At 37.9% G+C, this 23,605-nt stretch overlaps 1 protein-coding gene across 6 annotated transcripts in view; it reads left to right on the forward strand.

The window, feature by feature from the left end:
* Nucleotides 1-23,397, forward strand: part of pard3ab (par-3 family cell polarity regulator alpha, b) — a 104,890-nt gene extending 81,493 nt beyond the window's left edge. For 4 of the 6 annotated variants that reach the window (XM_051862258.1, XM_051862289.1, XM_051862247.1 and 1 more), the window contains 3 exons: nt 14,313-14,430; nt 17,288-17,397; nt 19,224-23,397. In XM_051862258.1, coding sequence (XP_051718218.1) covers nt 14,313-14,430; nt 17,288-17,397; nt 19,224-19,650 — 655 coding nt within the window. In that variant the 3' untranslated portion in view covers nt 19,651-23,397. Of the gene's footprint in view, nt 1-14,312; nt 15,629-17,287; nt 17,398-19,223 lie in introns of those variants that run through there. The other 2 variants (XM_051862277.1, XM_051862282.1) reach the window with 2 other exon arrangements.
* Nucleotides 23,398-23,605: the final 208 nt, after the last annotated feature.

Genomic DNA, 23,605 nt, shown 5'->3' on the forward strand with positions numbered 1-23,605 from the left:
CAACACCGGTATGAGCTCTTGAAGCTCCGCCCTCTTCTTGAAAGGGGACCAGGAGCACCACCTCATTTGCATTTAATGGGACGTACACAAAAACAGCACGTTTTTGCTCACCCCCAAAAAGTGGCACTTTTAACATGCTATAAAAACTGATCTGTGGGGTATTTTGAGCTAAAACTTCACATACACACTCTGGGGTCATCAGAGACTTATTTTACATCTTGTAAAAAGGGGCATCCGGTATCCCCTTTAATTGTTTTAGTTAACAGTAACAACACTGCATTTTAAGTAACATCCTAACGAAAATGGCATTTCATAAGTTTGTCAGAGGTTTTTGTTAAACCACGTTCGGCTGCCGACAGTTTTACTGGTGTGAGGCACTTCATATTTCAGAGAGAAGAAGTGACTCCAGTGTGACATTAAAACTGTCCCCCCGTGCGCACGGCTACATGTTCAGATTTAATTGGTTCTGTTGTCGACGCTCACGCTCAGTCATGCTGTGAGCTCTGCCTGTGCTTGTGCGTTTATAAGACATTAGCTTAGAAATATTATCTCACTGTCTGTGTTGTTAATGGCTGCTGTAGAATGTGTCACTCAGACGAATGAGTCATTGAGTTCATATTCGAACGTCGTAACTCATAATCATGACTTGGATATAAATATGAGCTGATTTTATCAGGCGCACTTTGTGGGAGTTTCCTCAGCCTGTGTATGACAGTTAACAGTGTTTTCTGTAGGTCTGTTCGTGTCACATAATCTGAGTGACATGTAGAAAGGTACAGTGAAGTGTGTGAGGTGTCGCTAACAGGCTCACTGCTTGAGTTAGAGGAAGTACAGAGAGCCAATTAGAGCGTTCATGCCAACAGATCTCTCTCTCTCACACACACACACACCTACTCAGTCTCTCCTGTGAAGACATTAGGCCTGTTCCAAACCCTAGCAAGCTGCCTACTCAGCCATTATGCTGCTTTTTAAGATAAATCATTTTGGCCAAAATTGCAGGCAGCATTGCATATATACTTCAAGGAGAAAGAAATCCTAGAATGCTCAGTGAAATCATTCAATTCTGAAAATTCTGAATGAAGTAGTTAATCTAATTCACAATCAACTATTTCAGACAATGTCTCTATGTGCTATGTAGATTATTTTTCTTATTTTGCAGAGTATATCATTTATAATTGAATTGAGAGTGCTTTTTTAAAAATTTCAGTCCAGTCCCTGACTTTGAATGTGAAATAACTGAGCAAACAGGAACTACACTAGTAAATTTGAATTCAAGGATGAATTGAAAATCAAAGAAAGTAATGTAATCCCGTTAAAGGGTTAGTTTACCCTAAAATGAAAATTAAGTCCTAAATTACTCCCCCTGGTGTTGTTCTAATGCCCTATAGAGACAGAGTGACACGCATCATAATCTGAAAACCACGCCCACTGGGGGAGGGGGGACAATCCAACCCTCTCTTTTCTGACTTATAATGAAAAACAGAACAATGTCTAAAAGCTGCTATGTGACAGGGTGTACAGCAAACAAGCTAAAAAACCCAGAACTACGTTTTTATAAGCTGTCGACCAAAAAAAAAAAAACGAGCGTTTAAGGACACAAAAGTGGGTACAGGCAATTGAGACAGAGTGCAACGTGTCATATTACTCTGAGAACTGCGCCCATTGGTGGGGAACGTAATCGGCGACAGGAAATAAAATATATAAAACGGACATTTGGATATTTGATTTAACAGTGACAAAATGTTTACTGCACACATAGGCATACTGAGGCATATTGAGTGTCAGGATCCCACAGTTTACCCATTCTTCCTGCTGATGCTTCACGTCTTATTGCCTGTATCCACTTTTGTCTCCTTAAAGGCTGGCTTTTACGGTTTGGTTGCTTATAAAAACTTAGTTCTGGGTTCTTTAGCTTGTTTGCTGTACACCCTGTCACACAGCAGCTTTTAGGCATTGTTCTGTCTTTTGTTAGAAGCAAGAAATGACAAGGAGGCAGCTTCACACAATACAAAGTCAATGGAGAGAGTTAGATTGTTTCCCCCCCCTGGTGTAGGCGTGGCCTAAATGTGCTTTCTCTCTATGCCCTTCTTTCTTTTTCAGATCACAAAAGATTTTTTTTTTTAACAAATGTCCTGATCGCTCTCATCCATATTAATGGCAGTGAATAACGACCAGCATCAAGCTTTTAAAAAAAAAAATGACACAAAACTATCACCGAATGGTCCGATGTTCCACGTGTCATATATTCCAAGTGTTCTGGGTTATACGATAGGGTTTGGTTTAAAAAAAAAAAAAAAAAAAAAAAAAGTTCCGGTCTGGAGATATTAAACTCAGTGAAGAAAATACAGATACTTTCTAGGCTTTGTATTTCATGTCGGTTTTTATTAATCTTGATTTCTCACAGCTTGTGTTCTTTTTCTGGCTGAAACGGCGTGAACTGCGGAGCTGATAGTCTCATGAATGAGCTGGTGACTTATGCAGAACTTCTCCCAACATTTAGTCTGCTTAAATCCACCCCTGCAAGATTAGAACCAAGTACCTGCCCTTCATTTTTTTCTTTTTTGGTAATCTGTTACACTTAAATATGCCACTACTTCCATTTCATTGCGACAATGAACATGCTAACTCTAAACTCTGTTGAAGTCAGCCAGCACTAGTTGAGTCTCCTTCTGCCTTGGAAGACTATTGGAACATAGAGGTTTGGAACAAAGTTATCTTTTCACTTAATAATTTCTTATCCATTCGTTCACATTGTCTCTTTGTTTGTCTCACTTTCTTTGGTGTTGAGACTTGTTAACAGTGTTGCCAATTGCTTTCAGCTGAAAGTAGCTAAAACTGGTCGCTAAGTGTCACTTGATGATGTCATACTGGCAGGTCCACTGATCTATATTAATATAAATATAGATCAGTGAGCAAGTCACGGAATCTAGATAAGGTTTGTTCAAGCAGTTGCTAGATTTGTCGCTAGGCTTTTGAAAAAAGTCTCAAAAGAGGCGGGAAGTCGCTAAATCTAGCGACAAAATAGCTAAATTGGCATCACTGCTTGTTAAACTGGCCTTATGTTAAAGTTTACATGGCTGTGTCAGACATAAAAATGTTTCTGAATGTAAAACCTCTCTCCAGTGTCAAGACACTGATTGGCAAAGCAGATCTAATGATCAGAATGGGGAATCACTCTGGTCCAATCGATCTGACACACACATCTCACACATGATTCTGTTAGCAGAAGTAATGAGAAATCAATAAGTACTGACTCCCTTAAATGCACAGGATTAATACTATTAGGAGTCGGTATGCTTCGTACACACACAGACACACACTCACAGACACAAACACACACTTCTTGCTCGTAAACCACCAGTCCATTAGCCTTATCTTTTGGTCACATTAATAAAAGCTCTTTACCTGCAATGCACAGTGCCGTAACCCTGGCAACCACACCACACAAATCTGTCCACCTATGCCTGACGGTAACCAATGGAAACCACACACCCTTCACTCACGTTATTGACTTCTGTAACCATGGTAACCACATGTAAACCACTGTATGATCCCCATTTATACCAGGATTACATTATGTTGATTGTTGACATGATATTGCAAAGTGCTTAAAGGAATTTTTTAGTCCTTGATTATGATATTCCTTGAAATATCATGTTAATCATGCAAATATCATGTATCATATAACTTTCATTGTAGAAACCAATAATATTGTCATGGTACAATGTCGATGTGTAGGATTTTCTGTAGGTAAATATTCTTTGTGTGTTTTAGGGTGACCATATTGTGCATATTATATGCAGAAATTAGCATTAAAGGTGCAATATGTAAGTTTTTGCAGTAAAATATCCAAAAACCACTAGGCCAGTGTTATATATTTTGTTCACTTGAGTACTTACAATATCCCAAATGTTTCCAACTATTTGTAAATCATGAGAAAATTGCAATTTTAACCAAGGCTCCGGGACGTGTGAGGAGTCGCCTGTCAATTGCGTCATACCCGCGCTACCCTCGGTTTCCGGTTTTATTTTGTAAAAACCATGGAAACACCAAAGACGCTTTAATATATTACATGTTTTAATAGGCAAGGGAACAACTGTTTGGTTACGTTCATGGACAGAAAACTAATTGTTGTTATATAGCTCAACACGTTTAGTCTTATTGTTTAAATCTAATTTTCTTGATTTTTTGTGAGTACCATGCCTTATTGAAAAACACTATTTTGTCAAGTAGCTAACATAGCATAATCAGATGCAGCTTTATTTTTAGTAACAGTAATACAGAATTTTCTCCATCATACAATACATTTTAAAATTAATTGCATGCCATTTATCAACACAAGCCATCCAGCATTTAATATGATATTCTAAAATCGATCTAGCTTACTGCAGTGTGTCTCAAACAGGTGTCTCACAGCAGCCACCGAGCGAACGCACAGAGTAACATTATAACATCATTTTCAACACTCTCAAATGTATCTGATATAATAAACAGAGCTGTGTTACCTCATACTCATGACCGGAAAAGCGGAAGCGGCGCCGGCGACTGTGGCATAATAAAAGTTCCGCTGCTTGTGAGGCGTGTGTTGCGCAATCGCTCCAGCGGCTTCGTTCAGCTCCCACAACACTCGGTCCTGCTCTGCTTCATACTACAATAACGTTAATAATCGCATCCATATGAACATGATGTCTTCCCGAGTCCTATCCTTATTCTTTTGCACCGTCCGTTGAGGTGAAGACCACATGTCCCAAGATTCCGCGCTCAAACTTGGCGTCATCAAGCTACGCCTTTGTTTTGAATAGGCCTCTAGCGACCTCTAGCGGACAGAAATCTTACATATTGCACCTTTAACTTCTATTTCTAAATTTATAAAATAAGTTTTGTTCTTTGTTCATGATACGTAATGCATTAACTAATGTTAACCAGCCTTATTGTAAAGTATTTAATTTATTTCATAAAGCAACTCCTTTGGCTAATGTGATCCCGACTGGAATGAAAGCACTCAAATTTTTGTGTAATTGTTCCGTGAGTTTATTTTCGTTTTATTTTCGAAACCACACGGCTCATGCTCCCACTGTGAACGCTGTAATCTTTTAATGCAAGTGTGTGTGATATGTGAATCCTGTGTTACACTTGCTGAAAGTAATGAAGGAAAAGTAGTTTGACCAATAGTGTGCAGGCATTGTATATAATTGACCAATTGTGGGGGTGCAAGAAGGCAGGATCCACAAAGAGCTGTCAAAGCTATGCAAATATGCATAGAATGTATGAGGACTGTAGAGAGCATGTTAATAGGAAGACAAAGCAAAAAACTGGACATTTTAGGCAATGTAGAAATTCCGGCCTGAATGTATTGTCACTCTAATTTGTGTGTTCAAGTGTTTGCATGTCCATTGTGCATTGTATATGTGATAGTTCCATGGTCCGGTGGTTTCCTGATTACTTTACTCCGGTCAGGGTGAGAGTAGGTCAACTAGTGTTTTTCTGCTCTCTCTGTCTCACCAATACCATTCAGGAAGAAGCGATGATGGACATATTTGTGGAAATGTCACCTCTCTTGCTTCTATTGTCCCCCAGAGGACATTTATAAGTATCTATACTACTGTGATAGTCACTGACGCTGAAGGGAATTTTCAGTTATAATCATTGAATTCTTTCAAATGTAATTACATTTTCTAGTCAGGTTTTTTTTTAGAAGCAGTCCACCTCCTTCCATTTTTTTTACTGCCTCTTGCATCATTATTATTGCTCATAATATTACATTTTAAGGCATCCTTGACGTTTATGCTACAAACACGAATGATACCTCAAATTGTGCAACTTGTTGAGCAGATGCACTATTTGCTCAGTCATATGGAAGTTCAACACTAAAAAGTGTAGACCAAAGAATATTATACTTATAGAAATATGCCATGGCAGTGTCATGGTACAGTTTCAGTAACCAAATGGCATTTTTAATGCATATCGTGGTGCTGAATAATTAACATATTCATATACTATGTTGTTTACTTAATGTTACAAAGTATTACAGTCATGGTAGTGTCTAAGAAACTGTGGATGGAAATGGCTTTGTACATTTTTGTGAGTTTATGTAGGTCTTTGTGTGGGTCTGTGGGTTTGTAAAAAAAAAAAAAAAAGTTTCTCATAGACTATTTGTTGTGGCGGTTGTACTGCCATTTAATATGTTTCTTTGATTGTTTCCAAAAGTCTTCAGTCTGTATATTCACATATTTGCTGTCTGTGGTCAGTGTTGGTCTACTTTTACACTGTTGCTGCGGGGTTTTTTATTTATTTTTATTTTTTGGGCCGCAGGATGAAGAGACACTAACCCCCCCCCTTTGATTTTTTTTTACCCCTCGGAATGCGATTTTTACAGATTCTTACCCTCCAAAATGCGACTGAACTAGTTTTGGTCGTGATTGGGCTGGTTTTGTTACACAAATCTGGCAACCCTGTCTGGGGTTTAAAAAAAAAAAAAAACATGCATATAGATGCAAACTCATCCAGAGACTGTTTTTTTAATGTATTCATTAATGGTCCCTTTTCACATTTCTGGGTTTCTCAAAAGTGGAAGTCATCATAGTTGGGTAAAATTCTCGGTGACAGCAAATATAATTTTTATATCCCTATTTGCCCCAATAGAAAAAGGAAAAAATCCACGGAAAGGCATTTCCACGACTTTCCAAAAGGAAAAAAATATAGATAAATGTCAAATTTGCAGCGGTGTTAATTTGTTTTTTTGTAATTTACTGCCAATGTAACAATGTAACAGAGTATAGCATCATTAATGTGTATAAAATTTGAAAATGAGAATATGAAAAACTTTACTAGTTTTGCGATGTTTATACCTGTGTAAATATATCATCACAGTCTATAAAAAGGGTACTTTGTTCTTAAAGTGAGTGAAAAATGCAAGTGTTTCCGCAATAAACAGATCAGAAACACATAGCTACACAATCTCCTATCTTCAAAGGTGAAGTCTGACTGCCACTTTGCTACGCAGTGTCTCATGGGAGCTGAACCTCACTGACTCTGACAGTGCTGAAATCAATCATAACTGTTTATCCACACACAGGTCTCTGTGACTCTGTGTGTGCGCGTCCAAAGGCCTCTTGAGCCATTTACTAGACAGATCCCACACAAGCCTAAACAGCACCTCTGGACCTCAACCATCTGTGTGTGTGTGTGTGTGTGTGTGTGTGTGTGTGTGTGTGTGTGTGTGTGTGTGTGTGTGTGTGTGTGAGAAAGAGAGAGAGAGAGAGAGAGAGAGAGAGTGTTTACGTGAAGGTTATTCTTTGATGTGACTGAAACTCAAGGCTCAATGGACCACTAGAGTCATTCCTCACAAACTGCCTGAAGAGTTTATGCTCCCGTATGTTTCAAATTAGCAGCACATCTGACATAAACACAACACCATCATTTAAACAGATACTCACTATAACCTTCAAACCCCTTTAAAGACGCTTTCCTACTGTGTCAATGGACGTCAATCCATTATAAGCGGAGTAACTCGACTCTCTGAAAGTCAAATGCCGAGTTAAACGCTTTATTAAAAAGAAGTGTAGTGTGATTCAGAGTCTGTACAATTAAAGCCCTGACAGCTCTAACATTACCAAGAGTTAATGACTTAACAATGGTTAATTGAAGCTGTCAGTACTGAAATACAACTTCTTGTGCCTGCATGTTTAAACATAGGGGAAGGAAAAAGGAAAAAAAATATATTAACTCTGATATTAAATCTGAGGTGTATTTTAATATTTTTCAAAGAAGTCTCTTATGCTTAACATGGCTGTATTTATTTAATCAAAAATACAGTAAAAAACATTAATGTTATTTCAATTTAACTGTATATTTTTAATATACTTTATTGCTTTTCCTAAACGTGAAAGTATCTATAGTGTGTGTGTAAGATGTCTGCATTGTTTGCCAGTCTTAGTGCCTGTTTTTTTCCCCTCCTACTTTTTTTTTTTTTTTTTTTTTTGTCACCTCTCGCAGTAGAACTGTTAGCTGGCAGGACTTAATGCCTGTTCTCAATTTCCAGTGAGCACAAATACACACAGCCTTCACTGAGATTTGTGTCTGTTTGTGTTTAAGAGCGTATCAGTGGCTATATTCCCATACAGTAATGTCTGCACATATTGTTTCACTCAGAGAGTGAGAGAAATTGAACAGAGACCCGTCAGACCCTTCAGTCAGCTGTGACTTGCAGAAAAGCTAGAGTTTGGAGGTGGGCTTTATGAGTAAAGTCCTATATTTTTGTATGAGAATACAACATTTTTATATCATGGTAATGGTTTGTATATATTACAGTTTAGTTACTTATATATATTTTAATAATTTGTACTGAATTGACTCTGATTACTGGCCAGTTGGAAAATGACCAATTTGAACATTAGTATGTGAATAGAGAGAATATTATTTAATATTTATTTATCATTATTTAATATTTATATTATGGCCAATAACTTATAACCAGATTTAGAAAGCAAAATACTGTTTTAAAAACGAGTCTTGGTATTAGCTTCTAATCTATCAGCTTTATCAGACTGATTAAAAAACAGTTATAATATTAGTCAATACCGATATGGATATTGATATATTGTCTGTTCATAGTGAATGTTTTGTTTTGGTTTTTATGCTTTCATCTTTATATTTTCAACAAGGCGTTGAGTTCACAGCAGCATTTTTGACACTCTTTCCATTTGTGCACTTATAGCAAGCATTGAACTACCCAAAATAATGTTGTCTATCCATTTCAACAGGAAAGCATGGTTACCACGGCGATAGTGATTCTTATATGCTCTAATGGCGACTGGAGGTCTTTTAAAGTACATTAAAACCGATGTTATCACAATTCCTCACATCACATGCACACTACTCTCAAAACAAATTATGACCCGTGAGGAGACCATATGTCTCCAAATCTCCTTTCACAAGCCAGAAGCTGTTTACATATTGATATTAGATGCTGCATTATATGCTCGGCTGGAACATTCATTCCTTTTATGAAGAGAGAAAGGTTTTATCTGCACATATCTATCTTTTTGTGTATCAGTGGTTTTAAAAGCTTTGCTGCATGACTGTATACAGAGGCTTTGCATCCTCTAGATGTGCTATTTTAGTAATGACTCCTGCAGATCATAACAGTCATTATAATCAGACTTCTCCCTCTCTGCATATCACTCAATCTAGAAGGCGAATGCTAGATGAGGCCGTGAAAGGATGAATGCTAGATGAGGCTGTGAGAGAGTGAATGGTAGATGAGGCTGTAAGAGGAAGAATTGTAAATAGGGCTGTGAGAGGGTGAATGCTAGAGGCTATGAGAGCATGAATGTCAAATAAGGCTGTAAGAGACTGAATGCTAGATGAGGCTTTGAGAGAGTGAATGGTAGATGAGGCTGTGAGAGGAAGAATTGTGAATGAGGATAAATATTGGATGAGGCTGTGAGGGTGAATGCTTGATGCTATGAGAGCATGAATGTCAGATAAGGCTGTGAGAGACTGAATGCTAGATGAGGCTGTGAGAGTGAATGGTAGATGAGGCTTTGGGAGGATGAATTGTAAATAGGGCTGTGAGAGGATGAACACTGGATGAGGCTGTGAGAGGGTGAATGCTAGAGGCTATGAGAGCATGAATGTCAGATAAGGCTGTGAGAGACTGAATACCAGATGAGGCTGTGAGAGAGTGAATGGTAGATGAGGCTGTAAGAGGAAGAATTGTAAATAGGGCTTTGAGAGGGTGAATGCTAGAGGCTATGAGAGCATGAATGTCAGATAAGGCTGTGAGACTGAATACTAGATGAGGTTGTGAGAGAGTGAATGGTAGATGAGGCTGTGGGAGGAGGAATTGTAAATGAGGCTATGAGAGGATGAATATTGAATGAGGCTGTGAGAGTGAATGCTAGATGAGGCTGTGAGAGGGTGAATGCTAAAGGTTATGAGGATGAATGTCAGGTGAGGCTGTGAGAGGAAGAATTGTAAATGAGGCTGTGAGAGAGTGAATGCTAGAGGCTATGAGAGCATGTATGTCAGATAAGGCTGTGAGAGGATGAATACTGGATGAGGCTGTGAGAGGATGAATACTGGATGAGGCTGTGAGAGGATGAATACTGGATGAGGCTGTGAGAGAGTGAATGCTAGATGAGGCTGTGAGAGGGTGAATGCTAAAGGCTGTGAGGATGAATGTCAGGTGAGGCTGTGAGAGGATAAATACTTGATGAGGCTATGAGAGGAAGAATTGTAAATGAGGCTGTGAGAGGATGAATATTGTATGAGGCTGTGAGAGAGTGAATGCTAGATGAGGCTGTGCGAGAGTGAATGGCAGATGAGGCTATGAGCAGAAGTATTGTAAATGAGGCTGTGAGAGGATGAATATTGAATGAGGCTGTGAGAGAGTGAATGCTAGATGAGGCTATGAGGGTGAATGCTAGAGGTTATGAGAGCATGAATGTCAGATAAGGCTGTGAAAGGATGAATACTGGATGAGGCCGTGAGAGTGAATGCTAGATGAGGCTGTGAGAGGGTGAATGCTAGAGGCTATGAGGATGAATGTCCTGTGAGGCTGTGAGAGGATAAATAATAGATAAGGCTGTGAGAGAGTGAATGCTAGAGGAGGCTGTGAGAGGGTAAATGCTAGAGGCTATGGGAGCATGAATGTCATATGGGGCTATGAGAGACTAAATAATACTAGATGAGGCTGTGAGAGGATGAATGTTGTTATAGTTATAGTGGGTTGGACCCTTAATCATATCAATGATGAATTTACAGTGAAGTGCACATTTGATTGACGCATTTTCTTGACCACAAAATGGCAGCCCTTTTAGAAAGCTGAGGAAAAATAATGGGGTAAATTAACTTCAAGTGCCCACTTAAACTGTTTGTGTTTTTCATACACATGTGTGTTTACCTGTGAAAAGTCTTTTTAAACAGATCTGGTTTCATACATTCTCACTCCCAACTCCCTTTTCTGTTCATTTAAAGTAATAAAAGAGACAAGTTACTACTATGCTGTCATTTTTATCCATGGTTGGTGAGTATTGATTATTTTGACCTGATTCTGGTGCTTTGAGCTCACAGCTGTTGGATAAAAATGCCAGGAGGAAGTGGAGCAGTGTTGACAGTGATGATGATCTTTTAAAGTGATACTCCATCCAAAAATTAAAATTCTGTCATCATTTACTCACACTCATATCATTCCAAACCTGTATTACTTTCTTCATGTGGAACACACAAAAAAATATTTTGAGGAATTTCTCAAATGTTGTTTGGTTTCCAGTGTCCTTCTAAATTATATTCTTTTGTGTTTTCCGCAGAAGTAAGCAAGCCATACAGGTTTGGAATGCTATGGTGCATTTTTATAATACTTTATGAATATTATTTTACCCTTGTGGCTGGACCCAAAGTCATTTTTCTGTGTTATTTTGAATGTGTTTTTAGTCAGTTTAAAGCATTATCAGGCATACACACAACTAATACACTGCATTCATTCATAACACAATAGTTCCACTGTAAAAGCTGTTTGCCCTCAAGTTTTAGGGGGAAAAGTGGTTCAAAAATAGATCACATTTATTTTGTTAATGTTCCTGTATAATGTCTCACACACAAGCAAAAAAAAAAAACTAGCTATTTGGGCACAAACAAGGACATGAAGAATGTTACATTTTCATAAATGTATTGGATTTTCTGGCTTTGTGTCATTCTGTTGTAATTCTTTTATGGTGATCAATCATATTTAAAGTAGTAAATGAGTACTGTTATTATTGAGTGTTATGCTTTTAGGTTTGCATGGTAACTTTAACAGGTCACATAAACCTTTATACTCAAACATAACTGCTAAAATCTCCTCTGTGTCAGCATCATGTGTAGAATGAATGCGTGTAATTCCAGTGAGTCAGACTGATCTGAGAGTTATGCCACTGTTTTAAATGGCTCCAGCTGTTGGCAGTGAAAGAAGTAATCCTATGATGGGGTCAGAGGGACATCCTGTCCAGCTCAAACTGTATCTATGTGCGCACATGCCCTGGTTAAAAAAAAAAAAAAAGTCAGGACAATGTCAGAACAAGTGTGTTTAAGTCAATGCAGCTGACAATGGAAATGTAATTTCACACAGGTACTGTTACTGCCGTGTCAGCACATATACACACACTCACACTGGCTTTCTTTGTTCATCTGGGCATTGTAATGCATTTAGATGTTGCAAGGTTATTCTTTTAGCCTTTCCGGAAACATTACAGCAGTTCTTCATTGATTCTCTTATTGGATTAAATGGCTCCATGGTGTTGATGTATTTGTGTGTTTTTGATGAGTTTGTATTGATTGGTGTATGTTTTAGATCAGGTCTAAGTGTTCCAGTGCCAGGAGAAAGAGTTCGGTGGTGGTTTTAGAATGAATGTTTGACCTATATGTATTTTTGTGTATGTGTCAGTGGCGCCGCTCAGCCGCTGCTGAATCTGCACTGACATGCCAAATGTGAGAAATTATATTTCTGTTGTGAGTTTGCAGTCTGAAATGTGACGAGATAGAAAGACCGGGGTGCCGCGAAATAATGCTAACCGTTGCTGGGCTCAGAAACAACCATATATCTTGACTAGTGTAGTCTGACTCATGAACAAATGACTCTTACGAGCCAGTTCTTTTAAGAAATTGCACAAAAAGACATGCTCGTTACAGTTGGTTTGAGTCAGTCTAATGAATTCTTCACAGAAACTAACTGAATCCCTCAAAGTGAGCATTGAATTAACAACTTGAATGGAACCGCATGTCTTTTATCTTTAGATGAATGTTCCTTATGTGTGTGTATATGCATATGGGTCAATGATGTGATGGGTCTTTTTTTTTTTTGTCTAAAGGCCTTAATAATAATAATAAAAAACAAAGATATGACATCCAAAGTATATAAGGTAGTACAACTAGATCTCTTTTATCGAATCCAAAGGGTTTTAATTATATTTTGCTACATTTAAAGGTATTTTAAAGATTTAGAAGTTGTCAAAAGGTCATTTGGTTTAACCATCCAAAGGCGAATACAGACACTTCATTTGTGAATAATGTATATATTTTTATTCTGGCATGATTTTAAAACATCATATATCAACATAGTGCAAAATGGTATTAAAATTATGTGTAGAAGTCGTTTCTTTGTTATGAGAAAGAATGTCCGGAAAAATTAATTTCATTTATGTCATTCGGAGTAACCAATATAAAGGGACCATTTTGGTCAGTATCATGTGACAGGATATGACATCATTCAGACACCTGCAAAGGACCACATGGTCGTGAAGCAAAGTAACTAACTCTCCCTTAACTGTTTGAAAAATTTCATGTTTTCACTTGCTCATACGCATGTCCCAAAACATCAGGTCATTCGGTACAACCGCTATAAAACATGGAAAATGTTGTAATATTTTAAACTTGTACTAAATATAAAATGTTTTATTGTCCTTTTGTTAACTAGCTAGCAAGCTAATTAGCTAGCTAGCTAGATATCAGCCTGATAGCATTTTTTGAAAATATCGTCATTCGGTATAACCAAAAGTGTCATTCGGTAAAACCAAAATTTTGGTTAAACCGAATGACTTTTTTGGTGACAAATTTGGTCCATCTTGTAAAACATGACAAAAGCAGTGTTAATTAGTTAAAAAAAACACATAATCTCATTGTTAACACTTAATAAAACTTCAAAATTAATTATATCTCCCATGTTTTTTTTCACACTTTTAAAAACCTTATTTGTCAATGACCCATATATATATATATATATATATATAATATTACACACACACTATGGACACATGCATATTTGCTGATTACTCTGCGTTCTTAAATTATCTTCAGTCATTTCCTATGACAGAGTTTATATTGCATCTGTGTGTTTTAAACTGGACATCTGCTCATGTGTAAAAATCCCCAGTTGCTGTCTTCTATATCGTAAACACACTCAACATGTGATCATGGAATTTTAATAAGAGGAAATCTGTCTGGTTCCTTCTCACAAGCACACATATGCGCGTCTGTACTATAAGTATATTGACCGTGTCTGGTGAATTCTTCTGTGGGTTTTCCTGATCTGATCTTGTGGACCATAGGAGCCCAGAGAGACCATGTCTGTTGCCCATTTAGGTATCTGGACCATCTGTGCACCGTGTGTGACACCTTGACCTTTGTTCTCATGAAGGTAGTGGAGCGTAACTAGGTGACCTTTTAGACAGGGTTGCACTTCCAACACCTGTCATCCCGGAGAGTATAGGATCAAAGGGATTATGATGTAATGTTCTAATGTCTCATCTTGTGACCTCTTCCTCCTGCTCAAACAGGCTGACGCCGAGCAACCACGACCGAATTCAGCGCTTACGCCAGGAGTTCCAGCAGGTCAGGCTGGAAGAGGTGGAGCCAGATGATCACCACCGTTCCTACAGCTTGGAGCAGCCCTGGGTGAGTGTGTGAGCTGTGTATGTGCACCAATGATCACTGGACGTACGCCCATGGCCTCTGGGAACTCCCAGGAAGGATAAAACAGTCTGAGGACTGGGGCGGTTACGTGCATGACCTCCAGGCTTTGGATAATGCTAACAGCTAACCTGAGACCACTGCATGCAGGAGCATGTCACTTTTGACACTGACATTATCCGCTAACAATGCTAACATCACCATGTGTTCATCCATCTGGACTGTTCACCCATCCACTCATCTGTTCAACCATATCACCGCAGCCATGACTTCGGCAGATCATGAATTAAGGCAAGAACTGTGATTGGCTGAGTGTGTGCGTGACATGAAAGAATGTATGTGCGTCTGAGTATAAAGATCAACGTTTTAGACTGAAATTGTTTAGTATTTAAGCTATTGAATTAAAATCCAGATCATTAGAATCTGGATCGAGTGTGAACTCAATACGATGATCTGGATTCAGGTAAATTTAAACCTCTTATGCCTATAAAATTATGTAGAAGGTCCTATTAAAGGGATTGTTCACCTCAAAAATGAAAATTCTGTCACTCATGTCGTTACAAACCTGTATGACGCAAAATTGTCCATACAATGAAGGTCAGTTGTTATGGACCCTATTGACTTTCATTTGTATGGGCAAAACAGTTCAAACATTCCTAAAATATCTTCCACAGAAGAAATAAAGACATACAGGTTTGAAACAACACGAGTAAATGATGACAGAATTTTCTTTTTTGCGTGAACTATCCCTTTAAGTCAGGAATGAGTTGCACTTGAAGATCATCTTCCTTAAAAAGGGGTCTTGTCCATTTCAGATACTCTTCTGTGTGGGATGTTTTTAACATTATTCATTTGTAATCATCTTTCCAGGGAATAGAGTTTTAACTGTTATATACGGTATTGTGTATTTTCCTTAATGTAAATTTCTCTTTTTAAATTTTTCATCTTAACTTTTTCAAACACCTTTAATGTATGGAATTATTTTTGTTGTTTCGCTCTGTAATGGTAGTGATTATGTAGCTGTATTAAATAACGTCTCAAATGTCTTTTCCCTTCCCCTTTTTCATCCCCAGTTTTCAAACGTCCAAAATCCCCATGATAAATCTAAGCCTTTTTTACTATGCCTAAAAACCTTTTTTGTAAAACAAAAGGCAACAGAATAAAGATGGGTGGTTTTCTTTAACGAGTCCATTTTGTTTCTCTAGCCAAATCAAATCCAATTCAGGTACGTTTCAAACACGTCCATCATTTCCCTCTTGGAGTTTTTCTCTCCAAGAGATGACAGGTGAGAACAAGCAGAAACTTTTTCCTGACCATTAACCATTTTTCGTGAGTGTTTGTGTGTCAACATTAACACCATTGGCTGTTATAAATCAGATACCGTTACTGCAGACCTCATACAGACCTTTAATGCCATAATCTGTTTAGCAAACAAATTGTACGTTCCTGTGACACTGATGTTGTTTTAGGCAGTGAAGTGTGCGTGCGTGTTAATGAACTGGGCTAAATGACCCGGCTCCACACATCCTTCATCCTTCAACACCTCTGTCTCCACGGCAACATGGCTGGCAAGCTGTGTCAATCAATCCCAGCATGCTGTTCTCCTTCATTAGAGTTAATGGAATTCTCCGTGTGGATCGGCTCTTGATTGAGCATGCCTGGGATGGCATTCATCTGTTTGACTGAGCGTAACGAGAGCAGGGAACTCAATGTAAATGTTGCCATAAAAGAAATGGATTCTTATGGGTCATGAGCAATTTACCGCAGTTACACTGTTCTGAGTGCGGAACAAAGCCGTCAGTGTGTGTGTGTGTGTGTGTGTGTGTGAGAGAGGTGGTGTTAAATGAGTCTTTTATTGTTTATAATTACACCCTTATGTTCTGTGCCGACCAAGTGTGAATGTGTGTGTGTGATTTCTTAATGAATTACATTACAAAAGTGCTTCATTATGTTATCACTACAAATCCCCCTCACCATAAAATGAACTAATATTCACTCAGTGTTCATCTAGCATTCACCTAACATCCAGCTAACATATATCTAACGTTCATCTAACATCTGCTATATGTCCTCATTCAGCCTCACCGTTGTGTGCATAATGTATGTAGGCGAGCCCCTATAGCTCAACCGGTAGAGCATGTCGCTCGCAACGCCAAGGTCATGGGTTTGATTGCCAAGGATCACATAAACCGATAAATATAAAGTACTGTAAGTCACTGGATCTTAGAGGAATAAAACTAGCACCACAGGAGATTAAAAATGTATGAGGGTTTATAATTATCGAATATTTTAAGTAGAATTTTATTGTAAAAGTATATATTTTTATAAATGCAAAACCAGTAAAAATCATATATTTACCTATACTTCAGTTTTGTTTACTTTTGTAATTTGCTTTTGGGAATTAATGTCAAGCAGAATATAGAGATAAATAGATCTGGAATAATTGCAAATCTTTTTAATGATGTGGTCATTTGAATAATGGATAATAATTTTATAATAATTATTGAGGGCCGTAATGTAAATGTAATTTTGTTATGAAGAGTAATAACTCCATGAATATTTTACGGGTTATAATCTACTCTAATGGTTTCATTAACTGCAGTAATGCGCTAAAGGTCATAGGACTGGTAATAATGTTGCATTTAAACACTCATTTCTGCACTAATGTCACAGACCTCCACACAAAAAAACATCAATGAAACCTGGTAAGTGCTTAGCTTAAGTGTTTGTTTTTTCTGTATGTTCATAATGTTCCTTCCATAACTCCATAAAGTTTTTCTTTACTGAACTTTTACCTGTTTGTGTTAAATTGACATGGTAATAACTCTTGTTTCTGTTACAGTCGCAGGCTTCATCTGGCCGTCATTCGGTGTCTGTGGAGGTGCAGTTACAGAGGCAGGAAGCCAGAGATGCTTTCACACACGCTCAGAGACAGTACAGCTCTCTGCCACGGTACGTGTTTGTTTGGAATGTATTGAAATGGTGCTTGTTATTTATTGGGTGAAGCACTCATGAAATCAAAATGAAAGTGACATGTGAAGGCCAAATATGGTAACCCATACTCAGAATTTGTCCTCTGCGTTTAACCCATCCAAGTTAGTGCACACATATTAGGAGTAGTGAGTAGTGAACACACACACACACACCCGGAGCAGTGGGCAGCCATTTTGCTGTAGCGCCCGGGGAGCGATTGGAGGTTAGGTGCCTTGCTCAAGGGCACCTCAGTCATTTCGTGCAGGTATTGAGAATCCACCCGCACCCTTTGGGTTACCAGTCTGACTTTCTAACCATTAGGCCATGACTGCAAAATTAGGAGTTTTGTAGCTTGTAATCCATGTCTGTTAGCTATAAGATATGATCAGGACGATTTTTTTTTTTAAAGAAATTAAAGGGTTAGTTCATCCAAAAATTAAAATTTTGTCATTAATTACTCACCCTCATGTCGTTCCAAACCCGTAAGACCTTCGTTCATCTTCCCAACACTAATTAAGATATTTCTGATGAAATCCGACAGCAATGTCATAATCACTTTCTAGGCCCGAAAGGTAGTAAAGACATCGTTAAAATAGTCCATGTGACTACAGTGGATCAACATTATGAAGCGACGAGAATACTTTTTGTGCACAAAAGAGAAGAAAGAGAAGAAATGGTTGAATGAATGAAATGTTGAAAGTTGTTATTTTTGTTTTTGCGCACAAAAAGTATTCTCGTCGCTTCATAACATTAAGGTTTAACCACTGTAGTAACGTTGACTATTTTAACCATGTTTTTACTACCTTTCTGGGCCTAACGTTACAGTCTATGGGGTGGTCAGAAAGCTCTCGAAGTTCATTTTTTAAATATCTTAATTTGTGTTCCAATAATGAACAAAGGTCTTACAGGTTTGGAATGACATGAGGGTGAGTACTTAATGACAGAATTTTCATTTTTGGGTGAACTAACCCTTTAATACTTTTATTCTGTAAGGATGCATTAAATTGATCAAAAGTGACAGTAAAGACATTTATAATGCTACAAAAGATTTCTATTTCAAATAAATGCTGTTCTTTTCATGAAAGAATCCTGAAAAAATGAATTATGGTTTCCACAAAAAAATTTAAACAGCACAGAAATGTTTCTTGAGCACCAAATCAGCATATTAGAATTATTTCTGAAGGATCATGTGACACTGAAGACTGGAGTAATGATGCTGAAAATTCAGCTTTGTCATCACAGGAATAAATTACATTTTAAAATAGAAAATAGTTTTTAAATTGTAATAATATTTCACAATATTAATGTTTTTACAGTATTTTTGACCAAATAAATGCAGCTTTGGTGAGCATAAGAGATTTTTTTTTTCCAAAAACATTGTCTATATATATATAACATTGTAGTGTATATGCTAGTGTACACCCAAAAAAATCACAACATTCAGTTTTAGCATATTTATATTCTCTCTCTTTAAGCAAAATAGGCAAAAATATTGAATAAATTTAAAAAAAAAAATGTAATAAAAAAATTGAAAAATTCATTCAATAAATTCCTCAACATGATTACGAAGGAATTTTTTCCAAATTAATTTTATTCATTTTGAAAGTGTCTTCATTGTGCTCATCTATAATACAAGCTGTCTAGTTTGTGATGGAAACTAAAGGATATTGGCCCAAAAAAAAAAAAAGGAAGAAGTTCTTTGATATGTCTTGCCCTGCTTCCTGTTTCAATATGAACAAACTATTAATGTCTTTAAGAACATATACACAAAGCTTCTCACCTTTCCCATTTCTCCTTGTGTGTAGCCACCCTCGTAAGACGCCCACCCCAGCGACAGAGAGCGAGTGGGAGAGGGCGTGTCCGCCCGGAGACAGTTTCCAGGCAGCTAAGGACAGCGGGCGTTACTCCAGCTACCAGGGACCTCGTTCCGTCCCGCGCACCGTTCCTCGTCATGGCTGCAGGAATGGCCTCTCCGTTCCCCCGGGAGCCGGCGGTACTTCGGTGGGTGGAGGCTACAATGCACGTGTCCTTCTGGAGGCCCAGGAGCTCCTGCGACAGGAGCAGAGACGCAGGGAACAGGAAATGAAAGGAAGAGGCCCATCAATGCGGATGGACTACGAATCACAGGATTCTAAAGGGCCCCACAGACAGGACATCCCACCGTCTCCTTCCCAGGTTGTCCGACTCAGCCGTATACACACACCTGAGAAAACGCGCCCGTTTTTATCGTGAGAAAATAAGGAAGACACTTTCTCCTGTTTTCAAAGAGGCAATCGCAAGCAAAGGCTCACCTTCAAACAATTTTGTGTGCCACTTGTACACAGACTCCCCGAGTGCCTTTTCTTTATGATGTCACAGTGGTCCTGCCCAGTCCGACATTGGCTCATTGGTGCGTCTAGAGGCAAGAAGTCTCTTGATTCGCTGTGAAGACCTTCATGCTCTGACAATCAGCCTGTTCCTCTCTAGAACCATGTAGAACTCGCAGTTTGCACAGGTTTTAATGAAGTTTTGTGAAGTAGAGCTTTTTTAAGATTTATCAGATTAATTCTTACACATCAGGTAAAAGTTGTCAGTTAAATTTGTATTTGATGTAGCCAGGGGAGTCGCTAGATTTGGGAAAAAAGGGACTGAGTACAGGAGACCCAGAAATCCTAGCGACACCCCTGGATGTAGTCACATGTTTGAAGAACTTGACAAATCTAGGTACAAAATACAGAGACTCCTGGGAATCCAGTGAAAAGAGAAAATCCCAAAAATGCAATGGAAAAGAAGAGAGAAAGGAAATGGGGTCACAGATAGCAGGTCATTAATTGATGCTCCTCATTAAATTTTCAGAGCTCTTTCACACACAGACACAGAACCCACGACCCACTGCTGCCTGCCAGGTGTGTGTGTGTGTGAGTTCCTGTCTCCCAGATGACCCACACTGAATTTTTCATCACACACACCAGCTGCCCCTGTATTGACAGGCCACAGCACTGTGTGAAAGTTCAGACAAAAAGATTGTCTTCCCTACTCCCTGAAACATGTATAAATGCACACACACAGAGGCTGTGTTTGAAATAGCATACTAGCATACTACCATTTCTGTAGTATGTACACTGTGCACTGTATGTATGCATGTATGTTTGTATGTGTGCTGGATTGCAGAGGCCCTGTGTGTGTGTGTGTGTGTGTGTGTGTGTGTGTGTGTGTGTGTGTGTGTGTGTGTGTGTGTGTGTGTGTGTGTGTGTGTGTGAAAAACCTAGCAATGTGATTATACACATGGAATGAAATAAAAACATAAAATGTATAGCTTGTGTACACACTAGGGGTGTAACAATATATTGTCACAATATATCACAATACAAAAATGCAACAATATGTATTGTGTATAGTTCACCCAAACTGAAAATTACTGTGTGAGAAAAATTCAAGTTTACAGAGTTTTAATGTCAGTACTACATTGAAGAACTATATATGTGACCCTGGACCACAAAACCAGTCATAAGTCACACAGGTATATTTGTAGCAATAGCCAACAATACATTGTATGGGTCAAAATTACAGCTTTTTTCTTTTATGCCAAAAATCATTAGGATATTAAGTAAAGATCATGTTCCATGAAGATATTTTGAAAATTTCTTCCCATAAATATATCAAAAATGTAAAATGTTTTGTGAGTGGATATGCATTGCTAAGGACAACTTTAAAGGCGATTTTCCCAATTTTTTTTTTTTTGCACCCTCAGACTCCAGATTTTCAAATAATTGTGTATCGACCAAATATTGTCCTGTCCTAACAAATAATACATCAATGGAAAGCTTATTTATTCAGCTTTCAGATGATATATAAATTACATTTTCCAAAAATTGACCCTTATGATAATGTAATGGGGGGAATATTTGTGGGTGCTGGTAATGCCAAATGACTTATGCACTCAGTGACAGAGTGCAAGCATATTCGTCTAAAATAATTCAGTATTTTCAGCTTCAGAATCGTGAATATTTTTATTCTGGTGTCACCATTGTCCTGGGCATTGGGTTACCAGCACCAAGTCCAAGCCTATTCATTTCCACCCCCAATGTAATACCAAATTTAGTATTTTAATCAATAGTAAATTTTTTTGTTAAACCTTAACCATATGTCTTTCAGTATCACAGTAATATCGTATTGTGCTATGTATCGAATCGTGACACGAGGGTATCGTTACACCCCTAGTAGACACACATAGTTTTTTTTTTTTTAGTCTCTTTTGCTCACCAAGGCTGCATTATTTGATCTAAAATACAGCAAAAACAGTAATATTATGAAATATTTTTACAATTTAAAATAACTATTTTACTATTCTATTTTAAAATATAATTTATTCCTGTGATTGCAATGCTGAATTTTCAGCACCATTACTTCAGTGTCACATGATCCTTCAGAAATCATTCTAATATGATGATTTGCTGCTCAAGAAACATTTATTATTATCAATGTTGAAAACAGTTGTGTACAATTTTCTTTCAGGATTCTTTGATGAATAGAAAGTTCAAAAGAACAGCATTTAACTAAAATAGAAAGCTTTTGTAACATTATAAATGTCTACTGTCACTTTTGATTCATTTTTCAAAAAAAAAAAAAAAAAAAAATCTTACTGACCCCAAACTTTTGAACGGTAGTATATACAGAAATGTTACAAAAGCTTTCTATTTCAATTAAATGCTGTTCTTTTGAACTTTATTCATATATATCTCTGTACACATATAGCCTATATTGAAGCTATACATATTTTTTTATTTCTTGTGTACAAGTACATATGGCCCCCAGTGGGGAAAAAAAAAAAAATTATATATATATATATATATATATATATATAATCTCATTTGTTCAGACTACCAAAATTTGGGACTTTTTTTTTCAGATTTAAAATAATAACTCTGCACAGTATGCAGTACACTAGTAATCCATTTCAAAAACAGCCACACACTCCTCTGGAGCACACTTTAGATAAATGATCAATAAAGTCAATCAGTCTAAGTAGAAAGTCATTAACTACTCGCGTTCTTACAGCCTGTGCCGCAAGCATCACTTAAGCCCCGCCTCTTTGCATATCAGCTCCGCCCCTAACAGCTGCCGAGATGGTGAATCTGCATGAGAGTGATGCGTTTGGAGTTCTCAGACTAGAACTTTGAGTCTCTGATAGTTCTGGGCTTTGAATCAAGAGCTCCCGTTGAGCTGAGACACTCTGAGACTGGAGTGTAATAGGCTAGGTCAGCGCTCTGTGTGTGTGCGTGTGTGTACTTGCGCGGGGGCAGTGCCATATGAGCCAGCCGATGCTCGTTTGACACATAACAGTGGGACACATGGTGCGCAACACACACTACTGCCCAGGCACAGATGGTTGGGTGCGTTTGGTGTCTGTGTGTGAAAGGATATCAAGATGATAACATGAAAAGAGCCTCAGTACGACACGACTAAACAATCAAGACAATTAAATTTTTTTTTTTATCGTCGTCTTTGTTCCTCTGTATCCAGTATGGAAATTTGCTCCTGATCTTGCCCTGCTCATCCTGTTTTGTACATTCACCCCTTTTTAACCTTTTCAAATGAACAAAACCTCTTTTGCACCTTTTTAAATGTCAGATTTCCAGATTGTAACCATTTTAATGAAGAAGCGTCAAATATGTGGCGCCTTTGACACAGATTCTTTTATTTATGTGTGTATCCTAGGCTAGCAACCATCTCCATATGGTATTCTAAAGGTCAGAGGTCATAAGCGGGCAGAGATATGGAGTTTCCAATGGACTCATGTCTGATTTTCTGTATTTTTTTGTGTTAGTTTGTTTACAGGACTCTGTACAGGGTTTTTGCTTTTTGTTTCTGCCTGTGTCTGATATTTTGTGTTGTTTATACGCTGTTCAGAAATTGGTGATGTTTAGAAACACAGCAGCTGTTTGGACTGTACAAAACTCTTGTAAAATAAAGGAAGGGGATGCTCTTCTGTTTGCCGTACACTCTGTGTGTGTGTGTGTGTTGTGTGTGTGTGTGAGTGTGAGAGAGAGATCTACATCATCCATTAATCATCTGCTTTTTTCCCCCAAAAGTGGAGTTTTCATGTGTGCTGGAGTTATTTTGATGCCAGCTGTCCTGATCATGAAATGTTGCCGATCTTGTTTGCACCTTCTGCCTTTTTTTCTAGAATTTACATTTGCTTTGCGTA

The sequence above is a fragment of the Ctenopharyngodon idella genome, chromosome 2, assembly GCF_019924925.1.
Source record: "Ctenopharyngodon idella isolate HZGC_01 chromosome 2, HZGC01, whole genome shotgun sequence".
Classification (NCBI taxonomy): domain Eukaryota; kingdom Metazoa; phylum Chordata; class Actinopteri; order Cypriniformes; family Xenocyprididae; genus Ctenopharyngodon; species Ctenopharyngodon idella.